Raw genomic sequence first — 26,514 nt, forward strand, 5'->3', positions numbered from 1 at the left:
GTTGGATCGCAGAGGAGAAGCATTGATATCGGAGACTGGTTAAAAGACCATTCTTTGATTACATGAGTGAAATTCTTAACGATGTGTTTTCCCTCACTAAGTTAATCGTGCGAATAGGGAGGGATATCACCAGATTCATCCTCTGAAAAATCTTCCCAAAGTTCTGATATAGTTCGACACGACACGTCAGGCTATAATTCTGTATTTGTCGTACGATTTTCATCATCACCTTCATCATCATCATCATCATCACCTTCGTCATCATCATCGTCGTCGTCGTCGTCGTCGTCAGTGTGCCAGCATATATAATTACGCGACCTATTTCGTGTATGCCAGTTTAATGTTATTCAGGTAACTGAATCAAGCTGGGGCGAGACGTAGCCTGGTAGTAAAGCGCTCACTTGATACGCGGTCGGTCAAGGATCGATCCGCACTGGTGGCCCCATTGGACTATTTCTCGTTCCAACCAGTGCTACACAGCTGGTGTAACAAAGGCCGTGGCATATACTATTCTGTCTGTGAGATGGTGCATATAAAATATCCCTTGCTGCTAATCGAAAAAGAGTAGCCTATGAAGTGGCGACAGCGGGTTTCCTCTCTCAATATCTGTGTGGTCCTAACCATATGTTTGACGCCATATAACCGTAAATAAAATGTGTTAAGTGCGTCGTTAAATAAAACATTTCCTTCCTGAATCAAGCTTTTAAAGTGCCAAGATCACATTTCCATTTCATCTATAAAACAGGAAAGGAAAGACATCATTTTAACGACACCTCAAAACATTTTAACTTTCGGCTATATGGTGCCTATCATATGGTTATTTAAAAAGTTGGTAGATACAAAGAGATGAAAAACCCGCTACCACCACACAGGCTACTCCTGAAAAATCACCTAGGGATCTTTTATCCACTTTCTCACATGCATACCACAGCTTTTATTGTATCAATCGTTTAAAATTTAAATAGGTTTCAGTAAATCATATATGACTAATTACATGCACTTGAATTTAGCTTTGATAATGACGTATAGGGCCTAATACAAATCGTTGCAACCAAACGTATTGTATGAACGCACCTTAACACCGAAAGGACGGCTCAGACATGTTTCTCATCAGAGTGGCGCACATTTGATACTCTCAGTGTTTTGACACTGAATGATGAGCTCTTGTACACCCTCGGAATCAGTTCAGTTGAGACGAACGTCCCTAGTGATCGAGATCGGGGTCTGACGTCATCGCCGCTTTCAAACTGACATAGACGGACTACCGTACCGCCGCAGAACACGTTGGCGTAACAGTCCCCCGTTTCCCAGACAACTGATTATGCATTAATTGTTCAAAATGGTTTAAACCTTAATCAAGATTATGCATTAATTGTTCGAAATGGTTTAAACCTTAATCAAGATTATGCATTAATTGTTCGAAATGGTTTAAACGTTTACAAAGATTATACATGAAGTATTTTATTTTAAAATTTCTTAAACCTTGGTCAAGATTATGCATTAAGTGTTTTATTTTCAAATTGTTTAAACCTTGGTCAAGATTATGCATTAAGTGTTTTAAATTGTTTAAACTATCCAAAAGGTCCAGTTTATCACAGGCAAAACGTAGCGATACTGGATTACGAAATATAAACATTATGTTGGTTTTCTTGAACAATATGATTTAACAGAAAATAAACTGTATTTTTAAAAACATGTTAAGGTGGGGAAGGAAGGGAATGGGCGGAACTCTTGCTATTAAAGGTACCTGTAGATAATAGGATAGTATACATGACTGAACTGATACACGTATAGAAGGAAATGTTTTATTTAACGACGCACTCAATACATTTTATTTACGGTTATATGGCGTCAGACATATGGTTAACGATCACACAGATATATAGAGAGGAAACCCGCTGTCCCCACTTATATATATGCACCATCCCACAAACAGGATAGTACATACCACTGCCTTTGTTACACCAGTTGTAGAGCACTGGCTGCAACGAGAAATAGCCCAATGGGACCATCGACGGGAATCGATCCTAAACCTACCGCGCATCAAGCGAGCGCTTTACCACTGGGCTACGTCAGGCCCTACATGGTGTATAGAAGCTCATGTTTCCCCGATAGCCCGAATACTCCGACCGTTAAAGAGCAAGACGGATAGTTGGACAGTTATAATGCTCTCTTCGTTGTAACTGTCCAAATGTCCGTCTTGCTCTCTCACGGTCAGATTACTCGGGCTAGTGTTTCGATGCGAGAGCGAGTGCGAATAATTTTTACATGCTCCTATACCGCTAGAGTTTCGAGCATGTCCGTCCCGGGGCCTGTCTCTGGATAGCCAGGGGCTTGTCCCGGGACAGAAAAAAAATTAAGCGGACAATTTTGAAATTTACATCCAAAAATTATGGTGGGCATTTAAAATTTTGATGCGCATCTCTAATTAATATAATTAATAAAGAAAATTCTACTCATTAAATTTTGTCGCTAGATTAGATCGGGTGCTCCAAAAGAAATTAGATAAGATCGGTGGCCTGACTCGGGATGGAGGGGTGGGTAGAGTTGAAAATGGGCAGAATTTTGAAAATAGCAATTAGTAAAAAAGTTAATATAATTTAAAAAAACAATAAAAAAACGTTACAAGCCAAAAATAAAAAGAATTGACTGACATATATATATTTATATAATTTGGAGCATTTTAGAAGGACAGTCCAAAAATAATAAGAGAAAGAAGAGAGGATCGGACTATTTAATAATATTAAAAAAAGAAATTAATTTCGACAAACTTTTGAACGAAGGTCTAAAAGTTTAAAGTCCGATCTCCATGTCCACGTGAGTGGCCTCGTCAAGGCCGTTTGGGTGCACAGCTTATAGGGACGAGATGGGTTGCCACCCGTCAAGAAAACCCCTAGATTGACAGTCTTTAGAGGTTGAAGGTGTAGTGCTGTGCTGAAATACAGATCTTGAGAAGCCGGATCCGTCAGACTAGGGTATAGTTCAGTCGTCATGGGTTGGTATAGTGGTGCGGACGGGCCCGACTTCGGAGGATACGAGATGGTATCACAATAAAACAAAGTAAAGTCTAGAAAAGAGTAGTAGGGGCCGACTCCGATTCCTATTTCTTCTTAGAGTGGGGCGGTCAATCTTCCTGTGCTGTTAGGACAGGCTCGGACATGTAGAAAGAAAGAAAGAAATGTTTTAGTTAACGACGCACTCAACACATTTTATTTACGGTTATATGGCGTCAGACATATGGTTAATGACCACACATATTTTGAGAGGAAACCCGCTGTCGTCACTACATGGGCTACTCTTTCCGATTAGCAGCAAGAGACCTTTTACTTGCGCTTTCCACAGGCAGGATAGCACAAACCATGGCCTTTGTTGAACCAGTTATGGATCACTGGTCGGTGCAAGTGGTTTACACCTACCCATTGAGCCTTGCGGAGTACTCATTCAGGGTTTGGAGTCGGTATCTGGATTAAAAATCTCATGCCTCGACTGGGATCGCTCGGACATGTAGACTAAACGCGAACAACCGTGGCGTTCTGCAGAATGACATGTGTAGGTCTCTCGTTCAGACGGATCCGGCTTCTCAAGATCTGTATTTCGGCACAGCACTACACCTTCAACGTCTATCAACTGTCAATCTAGGAGTTTTCTTGACGGGATGCAACCCATCTCGTCCCTTTAAGCTGTGCACCCAAACGGCCTTAACGAGGCCACTCGCGTGGACATATCGATCGGACTTTAAACTTTTAGATCTGCGTTCAAAATTTTATGTCGAAATTACTTCTTTTTAAAAAATATTATTAAATAGTACGATCCTTTCTTCTTTCTCTTATTTAATTTAGGACTGTCCTTCTAAAATGCTCCAAATTATATAAATATTCGGCCGAGCAGTCAATTCTTTTTTATTTTTGGCTTATAACCTTTTTATTTTTTTTATTTATTCTATTAACTTTTTTAGTAATTGCTATTTTCAAAATTCTGCCCATTTTCAACCCCCCCCCCCCCCCCCCCCCCCTCCATCCCGAGTTAGGCCACCGATCTTATCGGAGGTCGGACTCGGGATGGGCGTGTTCGAAACCCTAGTGGTATATGGGCACGTTAAACTAGTTATCATCATCATCTGCAGAATGGCCGTTATACGAGTCACGAACAAAAAAACAAGTCAACATAGTCAGACGGAGAAATGACGTGGAGGCAAGGAATCTCGCTAAAAAAGAATCCAACCTGGTGGTGCAGACTGTCGAAACGAGAAGCGTTCCGGCGTTCAATCAGTTCCAATGGCCGTATATATCCCAGTAGAAAACTTCACTTCGCTGACAAAAACAACGAAGTGAAGGATCCCCAAGTCGAGCCGCGAAAACACGTGTAGTGTGCACAAGCGAAACAAATACGTCTTACCGCGTCGAGCTCCAGACTGGGAATGTGTTTCGATGCACAGAATTATTGTAGCCTACATATCATTCTATGTGTCTGCTATGGCGTACAATTATAGTGTGTGCTTTTCTTAATTTATATAATTATTTTCCATAATGTATGGCGGTACATTTTAATATATATGTTATATATTATATTTTAATAATTTTATACCATTTAAGTAAGTGAATACGCGGTTAACTGTCGACTCTTAGAAATTAATCCATACCTGTGACGTCACACTACTGTTCTTATTTCTCATAAATTTGAACTTTATTGTGTGCTCAAGTCTGGGATTCGATCCCACAACTAACTTCAAACTGTACACTGCAAACAAGGACAACGCTTTAGCCCACGAGGTCACACAATTGCGCATGCATCATCATATAAACGTGTAATTTAAGCCTTGTGAACATTATAACTTAGATATAGTAATGTATTCAGGCGGATTTCATGGACGATTATCGAATGCTAAATCGGAAATAATGAATTACACGTTTAGCACGTGCAACATGCTTAATGCCAGACGTCCATTGCTGAAAATTTGCTGCTTGAATCGTTTAGGTTAGGCTCGAAAGGATCATGTCGTTTTGGTTATAAGTATTTTGCCATTAATTTTTTTTCTCACTAAAATGTAGCCTAAAATGTCAGAGCTAATTTGGCAGTGAAGTTAAAATTTTAATGAATAATGGATTAAGTTGGAGAATGCACTCCAAAGATTGAATTTGTGAAAAACAATTAACTCGCCCCTACGGAGCTCCTTAAGTATTCACCCTCACCCTCACCCTCCCCACACAAATTCACACTTTGACGTGCATTCTGCATTACGTCACCCACGTGGAGGTATTCTTCAAGAATCGAAGTTAACCGTGTATTCTTCATTACATAAAGCATTTTGTGATAACAAACCTTTATTAAAAAAAACTGAGGGCATGAATACCAAAAAACGCGTCACACAAATGCAGCCACCACTGTTACTAATAAGCTTAGAATACATTTTTGAGGCGTTCACTGTGCACATGGTAAACGGTAGGTAATACATTTTTGTTTTACTAGCGTCAATAACAAAATGCAATTTCATATAGAACCCGTATTTTACGACTATATATAATCAGCTGTTTAGCGTTATTTACCATTCAGCTGATTGGGTTTCTTCTCGTTCCAACCAGTGCACCGCAACTGGACAAAGGCCGTCGTATGTGCTTTCTTGTCTGTGGCGAAATGCATATAAAAGATACCAAATATTTGACATCCAATAGCCAATGATTAATAAATTAATGTGCTCTAGTGGTGTCGTTAAACAAAACAAACTAAAAAAAAATGTATGGGTGGCAAAGTGGTCCGGCAAGTGTGACCATTTTGCCGCCGGTGACAAAATGGGCCGTAACGAACCTAGTCATAGTAATAATGGTCATTGATAAATATTTCACCAAACTTTCGTATTTTTCATAGGATTCATACATGAAATTGAAATTATATTTCGGAAGTCGAAACTTCTTCCTTCCTAAATCAATTTTTTTTTCTCGATACATTTTCCGTAGGCGCATGACTCAGCCCGTCTATAAACTTATATATCCACAGCCTAGACCCTCCCTACACCCCACCCACCCCACTAAAATTCCTGCACACGCGCCTGATTGTATTAAAACATGTTGACAAGAAGTACATGTTGCAGGAAACCAGTTGACGATTGGCACTGATAGGAAAAATCAGGCCTGAAGGGTGTTCAATTTATAGTGAGTGCTATCTTTATCTTTCTTTATATAGAATGCACATTTTCATCATGCACAGCCCCCCCCCCCCCCACCCCGACCCACCTGAAGACGAAAGTGTACGATTTAATGTCGAACTCCATATAAATGCATACAAAAATATGGCTTTTGCCCGCCCCCCCCCCACTCCACCAAATTCTCTTTATGAAAGCTTCACACACACACACACACACACACACACACACTTAAAACATCGTTCTTACTGACCTGAAACCCACGAGTCTGTGAAATCGGTGGTAATGTTTGCGTTTCGCTTTAGTAAACAAACGTACGTTATAGGATGAGGTTCAGAGAACGAATGTTGTCCTCGTGTCTCCAAACTACGTCTGGTCCGAGTTCATACCGACCGACCAGCAAAACGTCCGCCACACGGGTTTAAGCGCTTCACGGTAAACCAAATGGCTACGTCGGGAACCCATCAAATAGTTCGCGAACGTTAGCGAAACGTTTGCTGGCTGAACTTGGGGCAGGGCTGTTGAGTATCGCACTCCCATTAAACATATCCAATAATAAAATTATCAAACAAACTGATAGTGACAATATTTTTTTGTCACTTCTTGTATGTGAGTCTTAACAAGCTGCACTTCAAAGTTTAAAACAACAAAACCATAGCCTTTATTATTATATATATATATATATATATATATATATATACTCTTCAAAAAAAGAAACGCAAAAGGGTACAAATGGGTTATAACTCCGATTTTATGTTTCCTACCGGTTCATGCTTTGTGAATATAAGGTCATTGCATGTCCCAAACACATTCCCACGGTTACATTCGATAAAACGCAGCTACTGTACAATAAAGTTCCAAAATGTGAATATTCGCAAAAACGCAGCCACGTGCAAACCATGTCACCACTGCACGTGCGTTGTCTGCACGTGCAACATGAACACCGACAGTATAAAATTGCAGGGTGTTCGCTTGCCTGGCCTCTGTATCTGGCCGACAGTTGACAATCCAGGACATGCCACGTCTCAGTGAACCGCAGAGAAACAATGCCATCGGCCGACTAGACGCAGGCGAATTCAGAACGGCCGTTGCCAGGGCATTCCATGTGTCCCCAAGCACCATCTCCAGACTGTGGGACCGTTAACAGCAACATGGATCAACACGTGACCTCCCTAGATCCGGTCGACCACGGGTCACTACCCCCGGGCAGGACCGCTACATCCGGGTACGCCACCTTCGGGAACGATTGACTACTGCCACCTCCACAGCCACAGCAATACCAGGTTTGCGCAGGATATCCGACCAGACCGTACGGAACCGCCTACGTGAGGTAGGAATTCGTGCCAGACGTCCAGTTCGAGGTGTCATCTTAACACCACAACACCGTCGACTCCGACTGCAGTGGTGCCAGATTCATCGACAATGGCCTCAACTGCGATGGAGACAGGTGTGGTTCAGTGACGAGTCCCGATTTCTGCTCCGACGTCATGATGGAAGATGTCGCGTGTATAGGCGTCGTGGTGAACGTTATGCGGCAAACTGCGTGCAGGAAGTGGACAGATTCGGCGGGGGTAGTGTCATGGTGTGGGCAGCCATCTCACACACTGGCAGAACTGACCTGGTCCACGTGCAGGGCAACCTGAATGCACAGGGCTACATTGACCAGATCCTCCGGCCACACATCGTTCCAGTTATGGCCAACGCCGACGCAGTGTTCCAACATGACAACGCCAGGCCTCACACAGCACGTCTCACAACGGCTTTCCTACAGAACAACAACATTAATGCCCTTCCTTGGCCATCGATATCACCGGATTTGAACCCAATTGAGCATCTATGGGACGAGTTGGACCGACGCCTCCGACAGCGACAACCACAGCCCCAGACCCTGCCCGAGCTGACAGCAGCCTTGCAGGCCGAGTGGGCCACCATCCCCCGGGACGTCATCCGTACTCTGGTTGCTTCAATGGGCAGGCGGTGCCAGGCAGTTGTCAAAACACGCGGAGGCCACACCCGGTATTGACTCCAGATGACCTTGACCTTGGTGGTGTGTCCTATCACTTACTCACAGTGGACTAGAGTGAATTGTGAACAATCCTGCAACATTTGGTAATTATCGGACTCACCATTCAATAATAAAATCAATTCTCCAAATGTTACGACAATGTGGTTTTGCGTTTCTTCTTTTGAAGAGTATATATAACCACAATGCAATACCAAAGTCTTTAAGGTAGGGCCTACTTTTATTGGTAAAGACGTAACACACGCGATAGCAAATTAAACCATAGTAGTTATTACTAGTGTGTAAATATAAATATAAATATACGTACACCTGGAAGTTAATTATGCACCACCCAATCACCAAATGATTATTATGGGTGGTAGCCAAGCAATATTAATACTGCAAAAATCATGTCCCTTCTCACGCTCCATACTGTCGTTTCGTTGTCCTTGCCAGTCAAGAACCCGCACAAATAGCATGTGCAGAAAACTACCCTCACACTTGGGAAAACCAAGTATTTGTTCAATTAAGATTTATGCTTGTTTTCGGAAAATAAGGTTCCTTTTGTGCTTAATATGCGTTTAATGGTTCGCCGAAAACTGTCCATTGCCACTAGGTGGCAGATTATTGGAATGAATAATGCGTGATTGTCATGCAGGGATATTGAGCGTCAGTTGGGTCGGAATCATACTGTAATTAGTCGACTCGTACGAAAACACCAACAAACCAATAAAGTCAATGTCACGGGGATCCTATAATACCCGTAACTGAATAAAACACGATTATCCAAATATCTCTCCTAACTGTATATCTATTAGATCTCTGTATCGGGCAGTGTATACCCGAGTAGCTCGGCTCTAGGTATATCAGAGATAGATCTTATATAAGTGTATATAATATAGCACGTTAGTTCACTAGAAAACACAACAAAACATAATACACTTTGGAATCTGTATTAACCTTAAGCTGACAAATATATTTGCCGCAGTTAATTAATTAACAACAACAATAATGATAACAACCCAGAACTAATCACTTAATTAGTTAATCACTAGGTGTCTAGTTTACACAATATTCTAATCACTTCACCGTGATACAACACGCACACGTGTGATAATTGAGAAACGCTTCCAGGGGAACTTAATTAATAAAGGAATTACAACTCTATTCCTACTTGGTTAATTTTTAATTAACCCTTAACTACTCATTCAGTAACCTTGTAATACAGAATTAATACTGGTACATATCACCATAAAGACGATAACCTACAGTTTACCTAGGTCCTCTAGGATGACTGGTTAAGCTTTAATAATTTTAGACAGTGAAGCCTACAATTTACTTCGTCAGTTTACCGGAAACACTGTCTAAATAATATTGGTATAATACAGTATTAAAATATTTAAAGTCACATCAATCACATCAAGGTTATACCACAGAGCAGAAAAAAATATATTTACCAAGTCCAAACGGACTAACGTTCCCTGAGTGCCTTCTTTTTGTTTCTCCCCGATATCTCTCAATCCTATCTATTTATTACAAACCCGAATATCGCCTGTGGGTACAAGGCGGTACCGAATACCTACAAGTGATATTTCCACAGCGACTAAGACGGCATATTTTTCTTAGATGGTCAGACTAGCTGTCGCCAATCGCTAAAAATCCCCGGTCGTAAAACGAACTCGCGGAGGTATTACGTAACTACTGACCATATGGCCTCCGTATCTGGTCTGGGTGTGTATTGGGAACAGCTCGACCACCGTTGCGCGGAGGTATTGCGTAACAAAGTGCCCACCTAGTCTAAGTGCATATTGAGACTGCACACGGCCCTCTAAAACAGTTAATATCGCCATAGGCGGAAAGAAATTAAGAGCATGTTCCGTCACAGTCAAGGACAGGCATTTTCCAGGACAACCTCGTAAAACATCTCTACCAGAAGTCAAGGCGTTGTTAAGACTTGTTCGACGTTTCCCTTTTTCCAGCAGCAAGATCTTGAGAGATAACTGGATTCCCAACAGGGCCATGTCAACGAGGACCGTACGGAATCGGCCGAAGACCGCTAGGTACCGAGCCAGGAGACCTATCAAACGTCCCCTTCTGACACCAGCACACAAAGCAGCACGTTTAGCATGGTGTCAGGTACGCCACAGATGGAATCTTGCATCTTGGAGAAAGATTCATTGGTTCGATGAAAGCCGCTTTCTTCTGCACGTGACTGATGGATTAAATCGTGTCTGGAGGCAACCAAATACCGCCTATGACACCAACAACATCCAGGAAACCATTCCATTTGACAGTAGTTCTGTGATGGTGTGGGAATGCGTTTCTGTTGGATCTGGTCACTGTTCAAGGCAACCTGAATGAGCCAAGATATCAGAGGGACATCCTGGAAACCCTTGTCATCCCTCACTTTGCCAACCATGCTTTGGCCACGAGACCAGTGTGTATGGATGACAATGCTAGACCCCATCGAACGTGCAGTAATGGATTTTCTACAGCGAAATGTAATCATTACCATTCCTTAAAACAAACTTGTAACTTTAATATGATAGTATAGAATACGATGATACCAGTCAAACTGTTGGCGAGTACTCGACCTTCTCAGGGGCGGGACGTAGCCCAGTGGTACTGCGCTCGCTTGATGCGCGGTAGGTGTGGGATCGATCCCCGTCGGTGGGCCCATTGGACTATTTCTAGCTCCAGCCAGTGCACCAGGACTGGTATATCAAAGGCCGTGGTATGTGTTATCCTGTCTTTGGGATAGCGCATATAAAAGATCCTTTGCTGCTAATTGAAAAGAGTAGCCAATGAAGTGGCGACAGCGGGTTTCCTCTCTCACTATCTGTGTGGTCCTTAACCATATGTTCGACGCCATATAACTGTAAATAAAATGTGACTGAACTGAACTGATCTGATCTGATCTCTGCACTGCACTGCACTGCACTGCACTGCACTGCACTGCACTGCACCCAGGCCGTAGTCTACGGCATGATGATATACATGTATACAAACAGCAGTCAATATAATTGTAACAAGATGGTGGATGTACATTAATGTACATAAATACAAAGATACACAAAAATACAGAGATTAGCATCCAGAGGATTTGAAAGTATTCATTATTATCCATAAAATTCAATATAATCAGTTAATAATAATCATACGAAGCACAAGTGTAATTACGTAATTTTGGGAAGCGACGTCATAACATGATGTTGTTTTTCCAGTCCTAGGTCTCACTACACAGATGTCATCTGCCATTGAAACCCATGTTAAATTGCCCAACTTCAAACGAAGATTGCCAATAGAACGGGTTCTCATTGGCACTAACAACATACACCATTGCGAACATGCATTATATAAGCATTTATTTTCACTCCAAAATCTAGAACATTTCCGTCTCAGTTTTTTGCTATATGACCGCATCTGGCTGTAGTATCGGTCCGAACAGGTGGTTCATTAACCGATTCACTCCGGCTGTCTCTTGCGCTGTACACCCATGTCCCAAAAGGTCGATGCACAATATTACAAAATAACATGGGTAAATACAGCCAGAAGGCTTACCATTAAACATACATATTGTTTTAATTCTTCACCATTTCCTAGAAATGAATATGTGAACCATAACATGTGTCACAGTTAGGAACTATAGTGGACCATGATGAACCCGGAAGTGATCTGTGTAGAGAGACGCTAGCTCAGACTCTGCATTTGAAATATGACGTTATTTCGTCGTCTCCTAGTTGTGGCTGAAACATTTTGAGTTGGGTCTTGTTATGCATAAAGAAACCAACAATAATAATAAAGAAATTATTACACTCGCGTGTGAGTCGTACTGATTTTACGAAACTCGTGTCAGGATTCATGTATTACCCTCGCTTTCATTCGGGCAGTACCAAAATCCTGACACTTGTTTAGTAAAATCAGCACGACACACACACTCGTATGATAATCTCTATTTATTAAACTACAAAATATAGAAACTTTTCTAATGACACCAGCTTCTTTTTTTTTAGAGTTAAATAATTTATAAAATTTATATCTATTTGTGTAGACTGACAGAAAGATTGTAAGTAACGTGTTCTTTCATTCTTGAAAAACATACATAGAGGATAATAAACGAGTTACAAGTTATTATCAAATTTATGTCCCGAGTGAAATAATTTTCAGTTGTCACGAGCTTTAGCGAGTGACAAATGAAAATTATTTCACGAGGGACATAAATTTGATAATAACTGGTACCGAGTTTGTTATTCTATTTATTACCTCAGCTATTTTTCTCTAAAAGCCTTTAATTTCGACGCACATGCACGAAGGCCAACCTGTATAGGAACGATGTAAACCACTTTACGCACTGTTCTGAGAATTACTATAACGTTGTAATTTAAACACGTTCATAGATAATTTTTAAAAACAAAAGTTCTCTTTATTCTGCTTCCAAATTTATAATGAATTGCATTAAAATGATATTTTGTTATTAATTTAACACCAAAAACAGAGACCCGTAAAGACAAACTCTTTAAACTACATGACGTAATTTTGTGTTTGTCAAATCGTCATGACGTCATATTTAGTACCGACAAAGTCATTGGTTTGTAAGCGTCAAATTGTCCAATAGTATTGTTCGTTAGACCAATGCATGATAATTTCTCAGTGAGAAATTATGATTTTTATTTTCCCTGTTATGAGTGACCGCTGGGGTAATAAATGTAAATATATAACGAAGCTCCTCTCCGATATCATATTCATTACACAATGAACATATTCTATTTTGTAGTGGTACATTTTTCCACTTGCACGTTTCAATTGGAAGATTATGGTTTAATAATCTAAAACGTGACAACTTAATACTGTATGGTATCATCATCTTGCGCCAGGTGCAAGTTAGGTGTTGTCGGGTAGCTGACGTCACAGCATATAAATTAAACGTGGTAATCAATTATTAAGACTGTCAACGGACGACGGATGGACGAATACTGATCAGTTGAATGATATAATATAGGTTATTGGGTGCTAATTGCTATATTTTGGCGGAGACAAATCGATAGAAGAAACTCAAACCATATAATATGAAGGGCTATACTTAATATAACTAGAGGGAAGGCGGGGAAAAGAACCTGGTGTACGTTCAATCGACTGTTTGTCGCTAACGCTTGCTACATTTTTTAAAAGCTTGTACGTTAAATCGAATTTAGGACCACTTTGAAAACCAGTTAAAATAGTTTACAAACGTTTAGGGAAAGACGGCTGACCGAAGGCTGGAAAATATAGCAGTGAACCTTTTCATATATTTTGACGACCCTGAAATGCTATTCTTATTAGAGAGTTTAAACTGACATACCCTAGTTTTTAAACATTAAGGCATGTTAGTTTACTATTAGAGCCTTTTTTTGATTACTGAAATCATACTTTACTTAGATTTTATTGTTTAAATTATCCATTTCCGTACATTCGAAGTGTTTTTGGTCATCCTGGTGTTTTTAAAACGCACATGCGTCTGAGAAGTAACAGTTATGGAGTCTTATTTTTAGAGGGCATTTCACCATTTCAAAGTCAGACTCGTTTCACTCAATTGTAGCTTTATCTAAATGGTGTTACATGTTTGTAGATTAACTAAACTTAGTGTTAATTTTCACGGGTTGAAACTGCGGTCTGTCCCTTTAATAATTACGGGGCGGGACGTAGCCCAGTGGTACAGCGCTCGCCGGTTGCGCGGTCGGTGTGGGATCGATCCCCGTCAGTGGGCCCATTGGGCTATTTCTCGTTCCAGCCAGTGCACCACGACTGGTATATCAAAGGCCGTGGTATGTACTACCCTGTCTGTGGGGTGATGCATATAAAAGACCCCTTGCTGCTAATCGAAAAGAGTAGCCCATGAAGTGGCGACAGCAGCTTTCCTCTCTCAATATCTGTGTGGTCATTAACCATATGTCTGACGCCATATAACAGTAAATAAAACGTGTTGAGTGCGTCGTTAAATAAAACATTTCGTTCTTTTTTCTTTAGTAATTACGATCATTGTCATCTGATACAGAGAAAATAAGTATGTGTGCATCGACGTTTTGGGGCAGGACGTAGCCCAGTGGTAAAACGTCGGTCTAGGATCGATCACCGTCGGTGGGCTCATTGGGTTATTTCTCGTTCCGGCCAGTGCACCACAACTGGTATATCGTAGGCCGTGGTATGTGCTGTCTTGTGTGGGGAAAGTGCATATATAAAATCCCATCCTGCACTAGGAAAAATGTTGCGGGTTTCCTCTGATAACTACGTGTCAGAATTACCAAATGTTTGAATTCGAATAGCCGATAATTGATTAATCGATGTGCTCCAGTGGTGTCGTTAAACAAAAAATAAACTTTAAGCATCGAAGTTTGTGGAAACTAAACTTTCTCACCATTTGGTGATATAGCTCATTGGTTGAGCGCTCATCCCAGATCGTATGATTTTATTATATTGTAATGAGGTAAGACTTTAATAAACTCTGTCTGTGATCGACACCAATCAGCGAATTCGCTGGTATTTTTCTCTGGCCTTAGTCCTACGGTTGGGATATCACAAACGTGGTGTGTGCTGTCCTGTCTGTGAGAAAGGGCATACAAAAGATCCCTTTGTGTTATGTGATGGTAGTAGCCTATACGACAGCAGCGGGTGTCGTTTTTCAATATTTAGACCATCTGTCATGTAATATCCATTTATAAGACTCTAAAATACCCATAGTCAAAGAGACGGTCCAGAGGTCGGTGGCGTAGCAAGGGGTGGGGTGCGCGGAGGACATGCCCACCCCAAATCAAACTTTTATTTTTAATTTAAACTATTAAATTTTATAAAATCATACCTACCTCCCCAATATGCTGCCATTGTAACATGTTTACGACTAAAGGATCTTTTTCAATGACTAAAATTACATATTAAAGATATTTTCCTAATTGAATAATTAATCATCATTCAATGTGCTCTTTTATCTAAACAAGAAAACATGATTGCTATGCAATTTTAGTCACCAAAAAGGCTCTATTGGTTGGTAACACTAACAAATTCAGGACAGTCCCTTTAAAATGTATTGAAATCTCCCTGAACAGACATTCAATTCCTTATGACGTCATGTCCTCGTTACAGATATATTATTTTACTTTCTCATGAAATGATATGCAGGAACACACAAAAATAGGAAAATGTTGTCGACCATAAGTAGAATTCTTAGCTGTTGTAATTTCCGGAATGTCTAGGATCTCCTAAATAAATGCAAACGTCCGTGCTATTGGATCGAACCCTCAATTAAAATAGTATACGTAGCCGCAAGACATCGCAATGCATATATACTCCTTGAAAGGAAAAACAATGCAACGGCTGTTTTAGGGTTAGGCTGTATATAAATACTAAATTGTTAATTAGTTTCAAATTGAGTGTTTGACGGTATTCTCAACATATTGTTAACTACCCGTTACGACCGACCTCGGTGCTGTGGTGTGGTTAAGCCACCGGACTTCAGGCTGGCAGGTACTGGGTTCCAACCCAGAACGCGTTTTAACGACTCAGTGGGTAGATGTAAGACCATTACATCTCTCTCGCTCTCTCTCTCCTCCCCTCCCCCCCTCTCACTCACTCACTCACACACACACACACACACACACACACACACACACACACACACACACACCACTAATCCACTGTCCTGGACAGACAGTCCAGATAGCCGAGATATGTACTCAGGACAGTGTGCTTGAACCTTAATTGGATATAAGCACGAAAATAAGCATAAACAGCCGGTTATGGTGTTTCTGTTTTTGTAGATCCACTTTGGCCGAGTGTATAAGATGCTGGACCGTCAAATGTCATGCCATGATGTCACTTATGCAGTAGGTTCAAAACCAATTTAATTAAAATTAGCTCCACTATTACATGTGGATCTAACAGCAGCCCGTTGGAGCTCATGTCCAGTTGACCTTTCATTCGACCAATCAAAACCTTGCTTGCAAAATCATGCCAGTGATTTGAAAAGAATGTGAAAACATTCGGAATTATGCCGAGGGTATACGAAATGATTCGGGTGAATTATGAAGTATGCCGGAAACTAATTGCAATATAAAATTTTATGTAAAATTCCTTTCAAGACGAAAAAAACCCGTGATTGTATAGCCATAAAATCTGTTTATACGAGTATACAGTCCAGTTTATTACTGTACTTTTCCCCCTGGTTTTTTTTCAATTTATAATGTGTGTCTATAATATCAGACTGCGGACGACATGTTTTTTGTTTAAAGCTGTAATCTCCAGTATCGTGGAGTAATCGATAGTCGCGCATGTCAGTTTTTCTAAAGCTTGCGAGCACGCGCGAACCATTGACGTCACCACAAATGATAAAACAACACTTCCTTAACAGAATATGTCCAAAATGAAAAATATTTTGAGAAGTGATTTACATAATTTCTTTTTTCATCAATAAAATGTATGTTTTCTTTAATATCAAATATAAGGGTCCAGGCACGGAAATTGCCGAACATATACTACTCAAAAGAATTTAAGGGTCAAAAATTTATAACCAAACAAGTTTCAGAGTGTATTAGATTGATGATGTAAACTACACCAATTTTTTTTTTTATTGTTCCATATTTACCAAAAAAATAAATAAACGTCACTGTATACAAGAAAGTCACATGACATGCTGTCAAAGTTGAAGGTTGTCAAACATGGATTTTACACATTAGAACATTCGTTTAATAGTGTGTGAATCCACCCCTGGCGCGAATACACTCGACACATCGTTGCCTCATGCTGTTGATCAGACGTCTGAAGAACTCTTGGGGAATGGCCTGCCACTCTGCCATAAGAAGTTGACCCAGATCATGAAGGTTCGCCGGAGGGGCATGGTTATCCCGAACTCTCCTGCCTAATTCGTCCCAGGCGTGCTCTATTGGGGCCAAGTCAGGCGAATATGCTGGCCAATCCGTCCTGGCGATACCTTGTTGTCTGAGAAAGTCCGTTACCACCCTGGCGCGGTGGGGTCTGGCATTGTCATCCTGCAGAACTGCCCCGCCGCCAATCTGCTGAAGGCCTGGGAGAACCAACGGCCGGATAATCTCATTCAGATAGCGGATTCCATTCAGATTGCCATCCACCACATAGAGCGGGGTCCTGTGGTGGATAGAGATGCCGCCCCACACCATGACGCTGCCACCACCGAAACGGTGACGTCTAACGTTAACGTCAGCTAAGCGCTCCCCAGGACGTCTGTAGACACGAACCCGACCGTCGTTGAACTGGAGACTAAACCTGGACTCATCAGTGAACATCACTCGACCCCACTGAACACGTTGCCACCGCAGATGAAGCGTGCACCAGTGACGTTTGGCCGTTCTGTGACGTGGTAGGAGTGGTGGTCGAACAGCCTGGCGACGGCAGTGTAGATTATTGGCTCTCAGACGATTGCTTGCGTATGGTTTGATCAGACACTCGAGTTCCAGTCGCAGTCCGCAGATTGTCACGTAATCGGCGTGCAGTGGTTGTGCGTTGACGTACAGCCATATTGGTGATGTAGCGGTCCTCTCTATTTGTAGTGCTTCGGGGTCTTCCCGAACGTGGACGATTTCGAACAGAATTCGTTGCTTGGTACTGTTGCCACAGTCGGCCAACGACACTCTGACTGACACCAAGTCTCAGAGCAACATTTCTTTGCGTATTGCCATCCTGAAGCCAAGCAATAGCCCTTCCTCGATCTTCGATAGTCAGTTGAAGTCGTACCATTGTCGAATTTGGAGTGTGCACCGTACACGAACGCAAGCTCCAATTATACGGAAATTCAGCATTGGGAACATGGAATACACGTGCAAAGCGTGCAAATGAAGCGCTTTGTGAAAAAGCAAGTTATGGGCACTTAGCAGACCTTTCGCTTTCGCCCTAATTTACGTGCAAATGTAAGCATGTTTTCGCCATTAGAACTAGTCGACAGTGTCAATGACAGTGGATTTTAATTCATTTATGGGTTGCTTAGACCCACTTTCGTCAAAATGGAACAATACCATGCGTGACATTATGGTCTAGCTAATATAATTGACATTCAGAAAATAATGTCGAAAATATCGTCTGACCCTTAAATTCTTTTGAGTAGTATATAAATAGAATGGAAAGTGCGCGACTATTCGTTACGTTTTACGTAGTACGCTAAAAATAGGTTCTGTTTAAAAACTTGCTATGGCAAATGAATTTGGTAGTAGATATTAATAACAAATAGTTTGTTATATACAGCACTGGATCAACTAGTTAAGTAAATAACATTCAGTTTATTCCTGTTCGCTTACTCGTGCATTTGTATTTGTATTCATATATGTACCAAGCAATGTTTACCTATTATTTGTACCCGCCTGTAAACCATCTGGTAAAAATCAGAAAATGTATGTTCCTCTTACGCCGTTGCATAACGGCCTGAGTGTAATAAAATTCTGTTCTGTTCTGTTAACTTTACTCTTTGTGCGGGACTTAGAGAATAACTAACGAGCTACGAGGAATTACGGATCATCTGTCCCGAGTTAATTAATGTTGTAAACCCGAGCCTCTGGCGAGGGTTTGACAGCATTAATTCACGAGGGACAGATAATCCGTAATTCCTCGTAGTGAGTTGGTTATTCTCTTTATTACCCATTGTCAATTTTTAACGATTTTAAAAGTATATTTACGTTCTCGCTGCTGTAACAACTAACAAGCTCTACCAGCCATAACAATATATTCATACGCGCCGTTACCGGTGCACACCCAACAGTATCCACCAAAGAATAGTTCCAAAAAAACCCAGTCAAAATAATAAAATAAAAACATTTTTAAACATTTGTACATATATTTTGATTTTTAATTCCGTAAATGTTCGTATCGTAAAAAAATATTTGAAGTTCGTAGTAATAGTTTGACCGATGAATGGAATCATGAATGAACAAAAATAGTCCCGGCAGTATGTAATTGCCAATCAAATCTTGTCTTTTTAAAGCCAGCCAATCAGTGACTGTAGAAGCAATCTGCACACTGTGCAGAGATCGAAAAAATATTACCCCGTATATTTGAGCCCATATGGGTAATAATATTGATTACTCCAGGATATATTTTAAAAATATTTTATCATTTTAAATGGGAGGAGTATTTTATTTAACGACGCACCCATCACATTGTAATTACGGTTATTTGACGTCAGAACGTTTAGAATAAAGCACTCACATTAAATGTGAAGACCCAATACGACCCGAACCTATTGGGGGAAGAGTTCGGGAGTATGCGACACTGTAAATTAAACAAAACAATTAAGGTATTCAAATAAGAGATGTCCAACCTTCTGAGCACAATGATACTGGAAAAGTGGGTAGGGGCCCTTATAAACAGTTCCCGCAAGTCGTTTGATGTGAGCGCCCCATATCGAGTGACACAAGGACTAAAGTCTGTCCGGAAATGATATAAAATTAACAGTACAGTGTTTGTAATCAAACGTTTGTGTTCATTGCATGGAATACTAATAGAGTATGAACTTTCAACCCAATGCAATCAATCAAACGATTGGTCAGTTGTCAATTTTAGTTGACTGACAAAACAGACATATTATATAAAGAGATACATATAGTACTGTTATGACGTGTGGTTGTTTTGATTATCTCGAATATAGAGAACACGCACTTGATCAGTAATGATGCATGCATCAATGGATCGACTCATGTACATGTGGCAAGATATGTAGCCTGTTGGTAGATCGGTGGCATGAGATATGATCGGTCGTAGGATAACCCATCCCTACCAATTTCTCAACTATTGGTAAACGAAATGTCGTGGTATGTACTGTCTTATCTATAAGGTGTACATAAAAGATCCTTTTCTGTATTTCAGTAGGAGTAAGCTATACAGTGGCAGCAAGTCCCCCCTCTTAGTCCCCCTTCCCTCTCTGGCTGTGTTTCTCCGTCTATTTATCTCTATCTGTCACGGTGTGTGTGTGTGTGTGTGTGTGTATAGAGAATGCTGATATGCCTCTGTGGTCCATTTGGGTTTTTTTCTATTGAAATTAATTTCTATTTCTTTTAGCTTCCCTGGCAGCGGTTATCGTAGGATCACTGCTTTCTGCTGTCGTGGTCATGGCCATGACCTTTATGGTGTTCCGGTATTGCCGCCGGAAGTACAAGAAGTCAAACAGTTACGAACATATTGTTGGCGCGAAATCGTTTGCCACCGATAGTGGAAGCATCCCAGCAACTACGATCAGCAGGTGAGTTTGTGTTAAAATATTACGTCACAGATAGTCGAAGATTATCTCAAAAAGAAATATTACATTACAGTCAAAAATTATCTCCAAAAAAAATATTACGTCACAGATAGTCAAAGATTACCACAAAAAGAAAGTCAAAGATTACCACAAAAAGAAATATTACGTCACAGATAGTCAAAGATTATCTCAAAAAGACATTTTACTTCACAGATTACCTCAAAAAGACATATTACGTCACAGATAGATTACCTCAAAAAGAAATATTACGTCACAGATGGTCACAGATTACATCAAAAAGAAATATTTCTCACAGATAGTCAGATTACCTCAAAAAGAAATATTACGTCACAGAAAGTCAGAGATTATCTCAAAAAGACATTTTACGTCACAGATTACCTCAAAACAAATATTACGTCTCAGATAGTCGAAGATTACCTCAAAACAAATATTACTTCATAGTTAGTAAAAGATTACCATTAAAAGAAATATTACGTCACAGATTACCACAAAATGTTCATACTGTTTATTTTGATAATGTTGTAATTTCAAATTTTCAAATTCTTTATTCACATAAAGACCACCAACGGTGGTACATGTGCCAAGGTGGATGGTGGCAATATACATGTATAACATACTGTACATACATATAATATATACTGCTACAAATAATAAACTTAATTACTGTTGATCTCTAAATTTTGTCATTATAAGACTAACAAATTTACTAAGTTTTCGTAATCTTGACAGCCGTTTCTCTTGCAACAACATAGAAAACTTATAGAAGTTTGGTCGTGTTATAAATTCTTTTTTTTTAAATAATTTTCTTTCTGTCAAAAATGCAGGACATTCAAACAAAGCATGATATTCATCTCCTACACACTTATTCTGGCATAATGTACAATATCTTTCCAAGTAAGGGATGTTACTCCAACGACCTCGTTCTACAGGTAATAAGTGGTTACCAGTTCGAAATTTAAGCAACGGAAGTGATACAGTTTTTGGCAGAAATATGTAAAATTCTTGATTAAATTCCGGTTTTATACAATTATAGATTTTACCTTTTGAGGTATTTAACTTATTACTATTCCATTCTTGGCGAAATTGATCTTTAAGTCTTGTTTCTATTAAAGATATCAACCATCCCTTACTTGAGAAACCTTGTTGTTGCCACACAAAACTCAGCCCACAATTATCTAAATGATGGTAATGATTGATTATAATCGAGAAATGATCGATGTGATAATCGATTATAGAAATCCATAATCGATTGTGTGGGGAAATGTTAACCCTTAAATGTTCCTCCAGTCCAGATGATAGAACTGATGGAAATATGCTAAGGTTTGAGTTTGTTTTCATGTGTACATAAAGAAAAAATATATTAAATAGTTATAAAAGGCAAAATTAGTCATTTGTAGGGTGTCCACGATAATAGGTGCATGGCCGTTAAAAATCAAGTAATCAGTGTGCTCTAGTGGTGTCGTTAAACAAACTTTTTAAGACGTAAATCCCATGTGGGAGAAATTTAAGGTTGCTTCTCTGCATCTAGTTGTGCCACACATGGCTGTTGAATTTATTAAGCAATAGCTTGTATTGTGTGTCTTCTTTTTAAATTAATCATTTCTTAATTTTTTTTTTTTATTCAGTGCCAGTATGAAAAAAAGAAAACAAAAGGAAAAAAGTATGACCTTATTAATCTTGAAATAATTGAAAACATAATATGACCGAAAGAAAGAAATGTTTTATTTAACGACGCACTCAACACATTTTATTTACAGTTATATGGCGTCAGACATATGGTTAAGGACCACACAGATATTGAGAGAGGAAACCCGCTGTAGCCATTTCACGGGCTACTCTTTTCGATTAACAGCAATAGATCTTTTATATGCACCATCCCACAGACAGGGTAATACATACCACGGCCTTTGATATACCAGTCATGGTGCAATGGGGCCACCGACGGGGATCGATCTCACACCGACCGCGCGCTGTACCACTGGGCTACGTCTCGCCCCTCTAATATGACCGAGTCTAAAACTTATTCACTTTACCCCTAATTCACTATTAAATTCAACAGAATATAAAAATAAACATTTCTCTTTACCCCTAATTTAATATTAAATTCTTTATAGTATAAAAATAAACACTTTCTCCCCCAATGAGGAAATTACTCGTTACTTCGCTCAGCGACTGCATTAAAATAAATGAACTCTGAAAAGAATGATCTGTAAAATATTTGTTATAACTAAAACCAATTTTCATCGGCATTGACGTCCCGCGGGTTTATTTTCGTTTATGTTAATTAATTAATAGCTGCCAAATGGGTTTACGTTCGAAATGATCAGACTCGTCCAGACACTATTGTATTTTCATTACTTGTTCAGTGGTGCAATACTATTTGTGGTAATACTTTAACATATTGACGAGTTAAAATTAAAATGAATCGCATACAGTGCCATTTAAGAAATAATACATTATAGAACTAATCAATATGTTATTGCAGTGCATTAGTAGATTATTTTTTCGATTTTTTTATTTTTTATTTTATTTTTTTTAAGATCAGAAATTAACCTAAATGTTGGGTTATAATTTTAAAGCATTTTAAAATCATTTTAGGTATGACTTTGAATTTGAATACGCTTTTACGTCATTACCAGCTCATTTACCTGTGAGTCAGTTTGAGTCCCTTCTCTTGAAACTGTCAGTATTTTCTGATTAAATGCTAGAGATAATGTTTCTAATAGATGAGTTAAATCTGAAAATGGGCAGAATTTTGAAAATAGCAATTAGTAAAAAGGTTAATATAATAAATAAAAAAATAAAAAAGGTTACAAGCCAAAAATAAAAAGAATTGACTGCTCGGCCGAATATTTATGTAATTTGGAGCATTTTAGAAGGACAGTCCAAAATTAAATAAGAGAAAGAAGAGAGGATCGGACTGTTTAATAATATTTAAAAAAAAAAAAAAAAAGTAATTTCGACATAAAATTTGAACGCAGATCTAAAAGTTTAAAGTCCGATCGATATGTCCACGCGAGTGGCCTCGTTAAGGCTGTTTGGGTGCACAGCTTAAAGGGACGAGATGGGTTGCATCCCGTCAAGAAAACCCCTAGATTGACAGTCGATAGACGTTGAAGGTGTAGTGCTGTGTGAAATACAGATCTTGAGAAGCCGGATCCGTCTGAACGAGAGAGAGTATCAGACTAGGGTATAGTCCAGTCGTCATGGGTTGGTATAGTGGTGCGGACGGGCCCGACTCCGGAGGATACGAGATGGTATCACTATAAAGCAAGGTAAAGTCTAGAAAAATAGTAGGGGCCAACCCCGCTTCCTATTTCTTCTTATGGTGGGGCGGTCAATCTTCCAGTGCTGCTTGGACAGGCTCGGACATGTAGAGACTAAACGCGAACAACCGTGGCGTTCTGCAGAATGGCCGTCATACAAGTCACGAAAAAAACAAGTCGACAGTCAAACGGAGAAATGACGTTGAGGCAAGGAATCTCGCTAAAAAAGAATCCAACCTGGTGGTGCAGGCTGTCGAAACGAGAAGCGTTCCAGCGTTCAATCAGTTCCAATGGCCGCATACATCCCAGTAGAAAACTTCATTTCGCTGACAAAAACAACGAAATGAAGAACCCCCAAGTCGAGCACCGAAAGAGCGTGCAGTGTGCACAAGCGAAACAAACACGTCTTACCGCGTGGAGCTCCAGACTGGGAATCTTTCGTCTTGAAAAGAATTTTATATAAAATTTTATATTGAAATTAGTTTCCGGCATACTTCGTAATTCACCCGAATCATTTTGTATACCCTCGGCATAATCCCGAATGTTTTCAAATTCTTTTTAAATCACTGGCATGATTTTGCAAGTAAGGTTTTGATTGGTCGAATGAAAGGTCAACTGGACATGAGCTCCAACGGGCTGCTGTTAGATCCACATGTAATAGTGGAGCTAATTTTAATTAGATTGGTATAACACACGCCGTGGTATGTGCTGTCCAGTCTGTGGGAACGTGCATATAAAAGATCCCATGTTGCTAAGCGGGTTTTCTCTAAGAATACATGTCAGAATTATGAAATGTTTTAACATCCAGTAGTCGATGATGAATAAATAAGTGCTCTAGTGGTGTCGTTAAACAAACCACACCTTTTTAGAAGGGAAGACATGGAGGTAAAAAATTATGATGTAAAATGTACTGGTCCCAGCTTTAATATGACGATAATGCACTAAAAATCATCTCCAATTAATATCACTAAAACGTACGTGTGTGTTTGTGTGTGTGTGTGTGTGTGTGTGTGTGTGTCCTTATTGGTTAGGGGTGGGGTCGGGGAAGGTAGGGGGTCTTATTCCCCTGGCCCCGTGAGTAGATCATGACCTTCCATCATCAGACTTAATTCTCGCAACGGATCTCATTGAAAATAACTTTTATTCATGGGAGATGTCATTCATTTTCGTGGAAGAAGTAGCTCTTATACATATGCAATATCCCACAGCAGTACTATATATATCAATGTTTACACATTTAGAAATTAACTTGAACGTTATGATCTCAGAAATTAGTTTGACTGTCCAATACCGACCTCGGTGGTGTCGTGGTTAAGCCATCGGACATAACGCTGGTAGGAACAGGGTTCGCAGCCCGGTTCCGGCTCCCACGCAGAGCCAGTTTTTACGACTCAATGGGTAGGTACACCCTCTTCTCTCTCACTAACCAATAATCACTAAAACCTAACTCACTGTCCTGGACAGACGGTCCAGATAGCTGAGGTGTGTGCCCAGGTCAGCGTGCTTGAACCTTAATTGGATATAAGCACGAAAATAAGTTGAAATGAATGACTGTCAAATAGTGCTCAGAAACGGCTAAAATTATTCAACTCCAGGTCGGCTGTGGATTCGGTTCATATTCAATAAATTCGCCGTGTGGTTTGTGATTGTAACGCCTTCCCAGTTCATTCAAAAGCTAGTTTTAGCTCAGCAATACAGCTGTAGACCAGGGTGCGATAGTTTGCGTTAGTCAGTCTAAGAGTACTTTTGGATATCGGTTGAAACGTCATCATCGATCGTCGGTTATAATCGGTTTGCACCAACAGATTAACTTTCGATTATATAATCGGTTAGAATTATACGAACTTGAGATGGAATTGAATTATTAGGATCATACATCTGTTATGTTCTGCGGGGTAGACCCTACAAATAGCCAGTTAAATTTAATACCCATTCGATGTCTAGTTTCTTAATATACACGTAAAAAAACAAGTACAAAACCCAAACTATTTACAGCATTTCCATCATCTAAACTGTATAAACAATAGTTAACAGTTTACGCGATAATCAGTTATGAACTTTTATAATCGATTATCGCATTGGTAGTCCTGAACCGATTTAAAAAAGTTATAATCGATAACAGAAACATCATTAGCTACGTGAGTATGACGCATCTGTAACATAATATGGCGGCAGGTGATTTATCTTCTTCTTATCTATTGTTGCAATTTGCCAATTACCATATGTTACTTAGAAATTCATTAGAGGCTGCTTAAGCTGTGTGCCGAAGTCTCGCTAAACAAAGATTCCTGTTTCTGGTTCGTCCAAGGTTCAGTCGAGTCTCGACTTACACAGTCGCCTCTGGAGTTTTCGCTATCCGCCATCTCTTTTCGTCTTGACCTTTTCCAAGTCACGAGTAACGGCACATTCGCCGATGGCAAATACCCGTTTTCTGGATGTAATATACTCAACAAAAAAAGAAAGTTCACATGTAATTATACATGTATTATGGTTATTTGAAACTACTTATCAAACTCTTTGGTCGTTCCAGCCAGTGCGCCATGATTGGTATATCAAAGGCCGTGGTATGTGCTATCCTGTCTGTGGGATGGTGCATATAAAAGATCCATTGCTGCTAATGGAAAAATGTAGCGGGTTTCCTTTGACTACGTGTCAGAAGTACCAAATGTTTGACATCCAATAGCCGATAATTAAAAATCAATGTGATCTAGTGGTATCGTTAAACAAAACAAACAAACAACGGACAGACTCTGTGGTAAATACAGTATTACAAATGGACTCTGGAACTCATTTACGTGCCCGTATACACCCCGAATGTTTCAGGCACGTCCGTCCCAGGTATGATCAGTGACCTGACCTGGGGCGG

General features: G+C 39.9%; 1 protein-coding gene across 1 annotated transcript in view; it reads left to right on the forward strand.

Annotated features, from left to right (window-relative positions):
• Positions 1-26,514, forward strand: part of LOC121379187 (synaptotagmin-15-like) — a 161,242-nt gene that overhangs the window by 69,654 nt on the left and 65,074 nt on the right. The window contains exon 2 of the mRNA XM_041507685.1: positions 20,184-20,364. Coding sequence (XP_041363619.1) covers positions 20,184-20,364 — 181 coding nt within the window. The remainder of the gene's footprint in view (positions 1-20,183; positions 20,365-26,514) is intronic.

Source organism: Gigantopelta aegis, chromosome 8, assembly GCF_016097555.1.
Source record: "Gigantopelta aegis isolate Gae_Host chromosome 8, Gae_host_genome, whole genome shotgun sequence".
NCBI classification, from domain to species: Eukaryota; Metazoa; Mollusca; class Gastropoda; order Neomphalida; family Peltospiridae; genus Gigantopelta; species Gigantopelta aegis.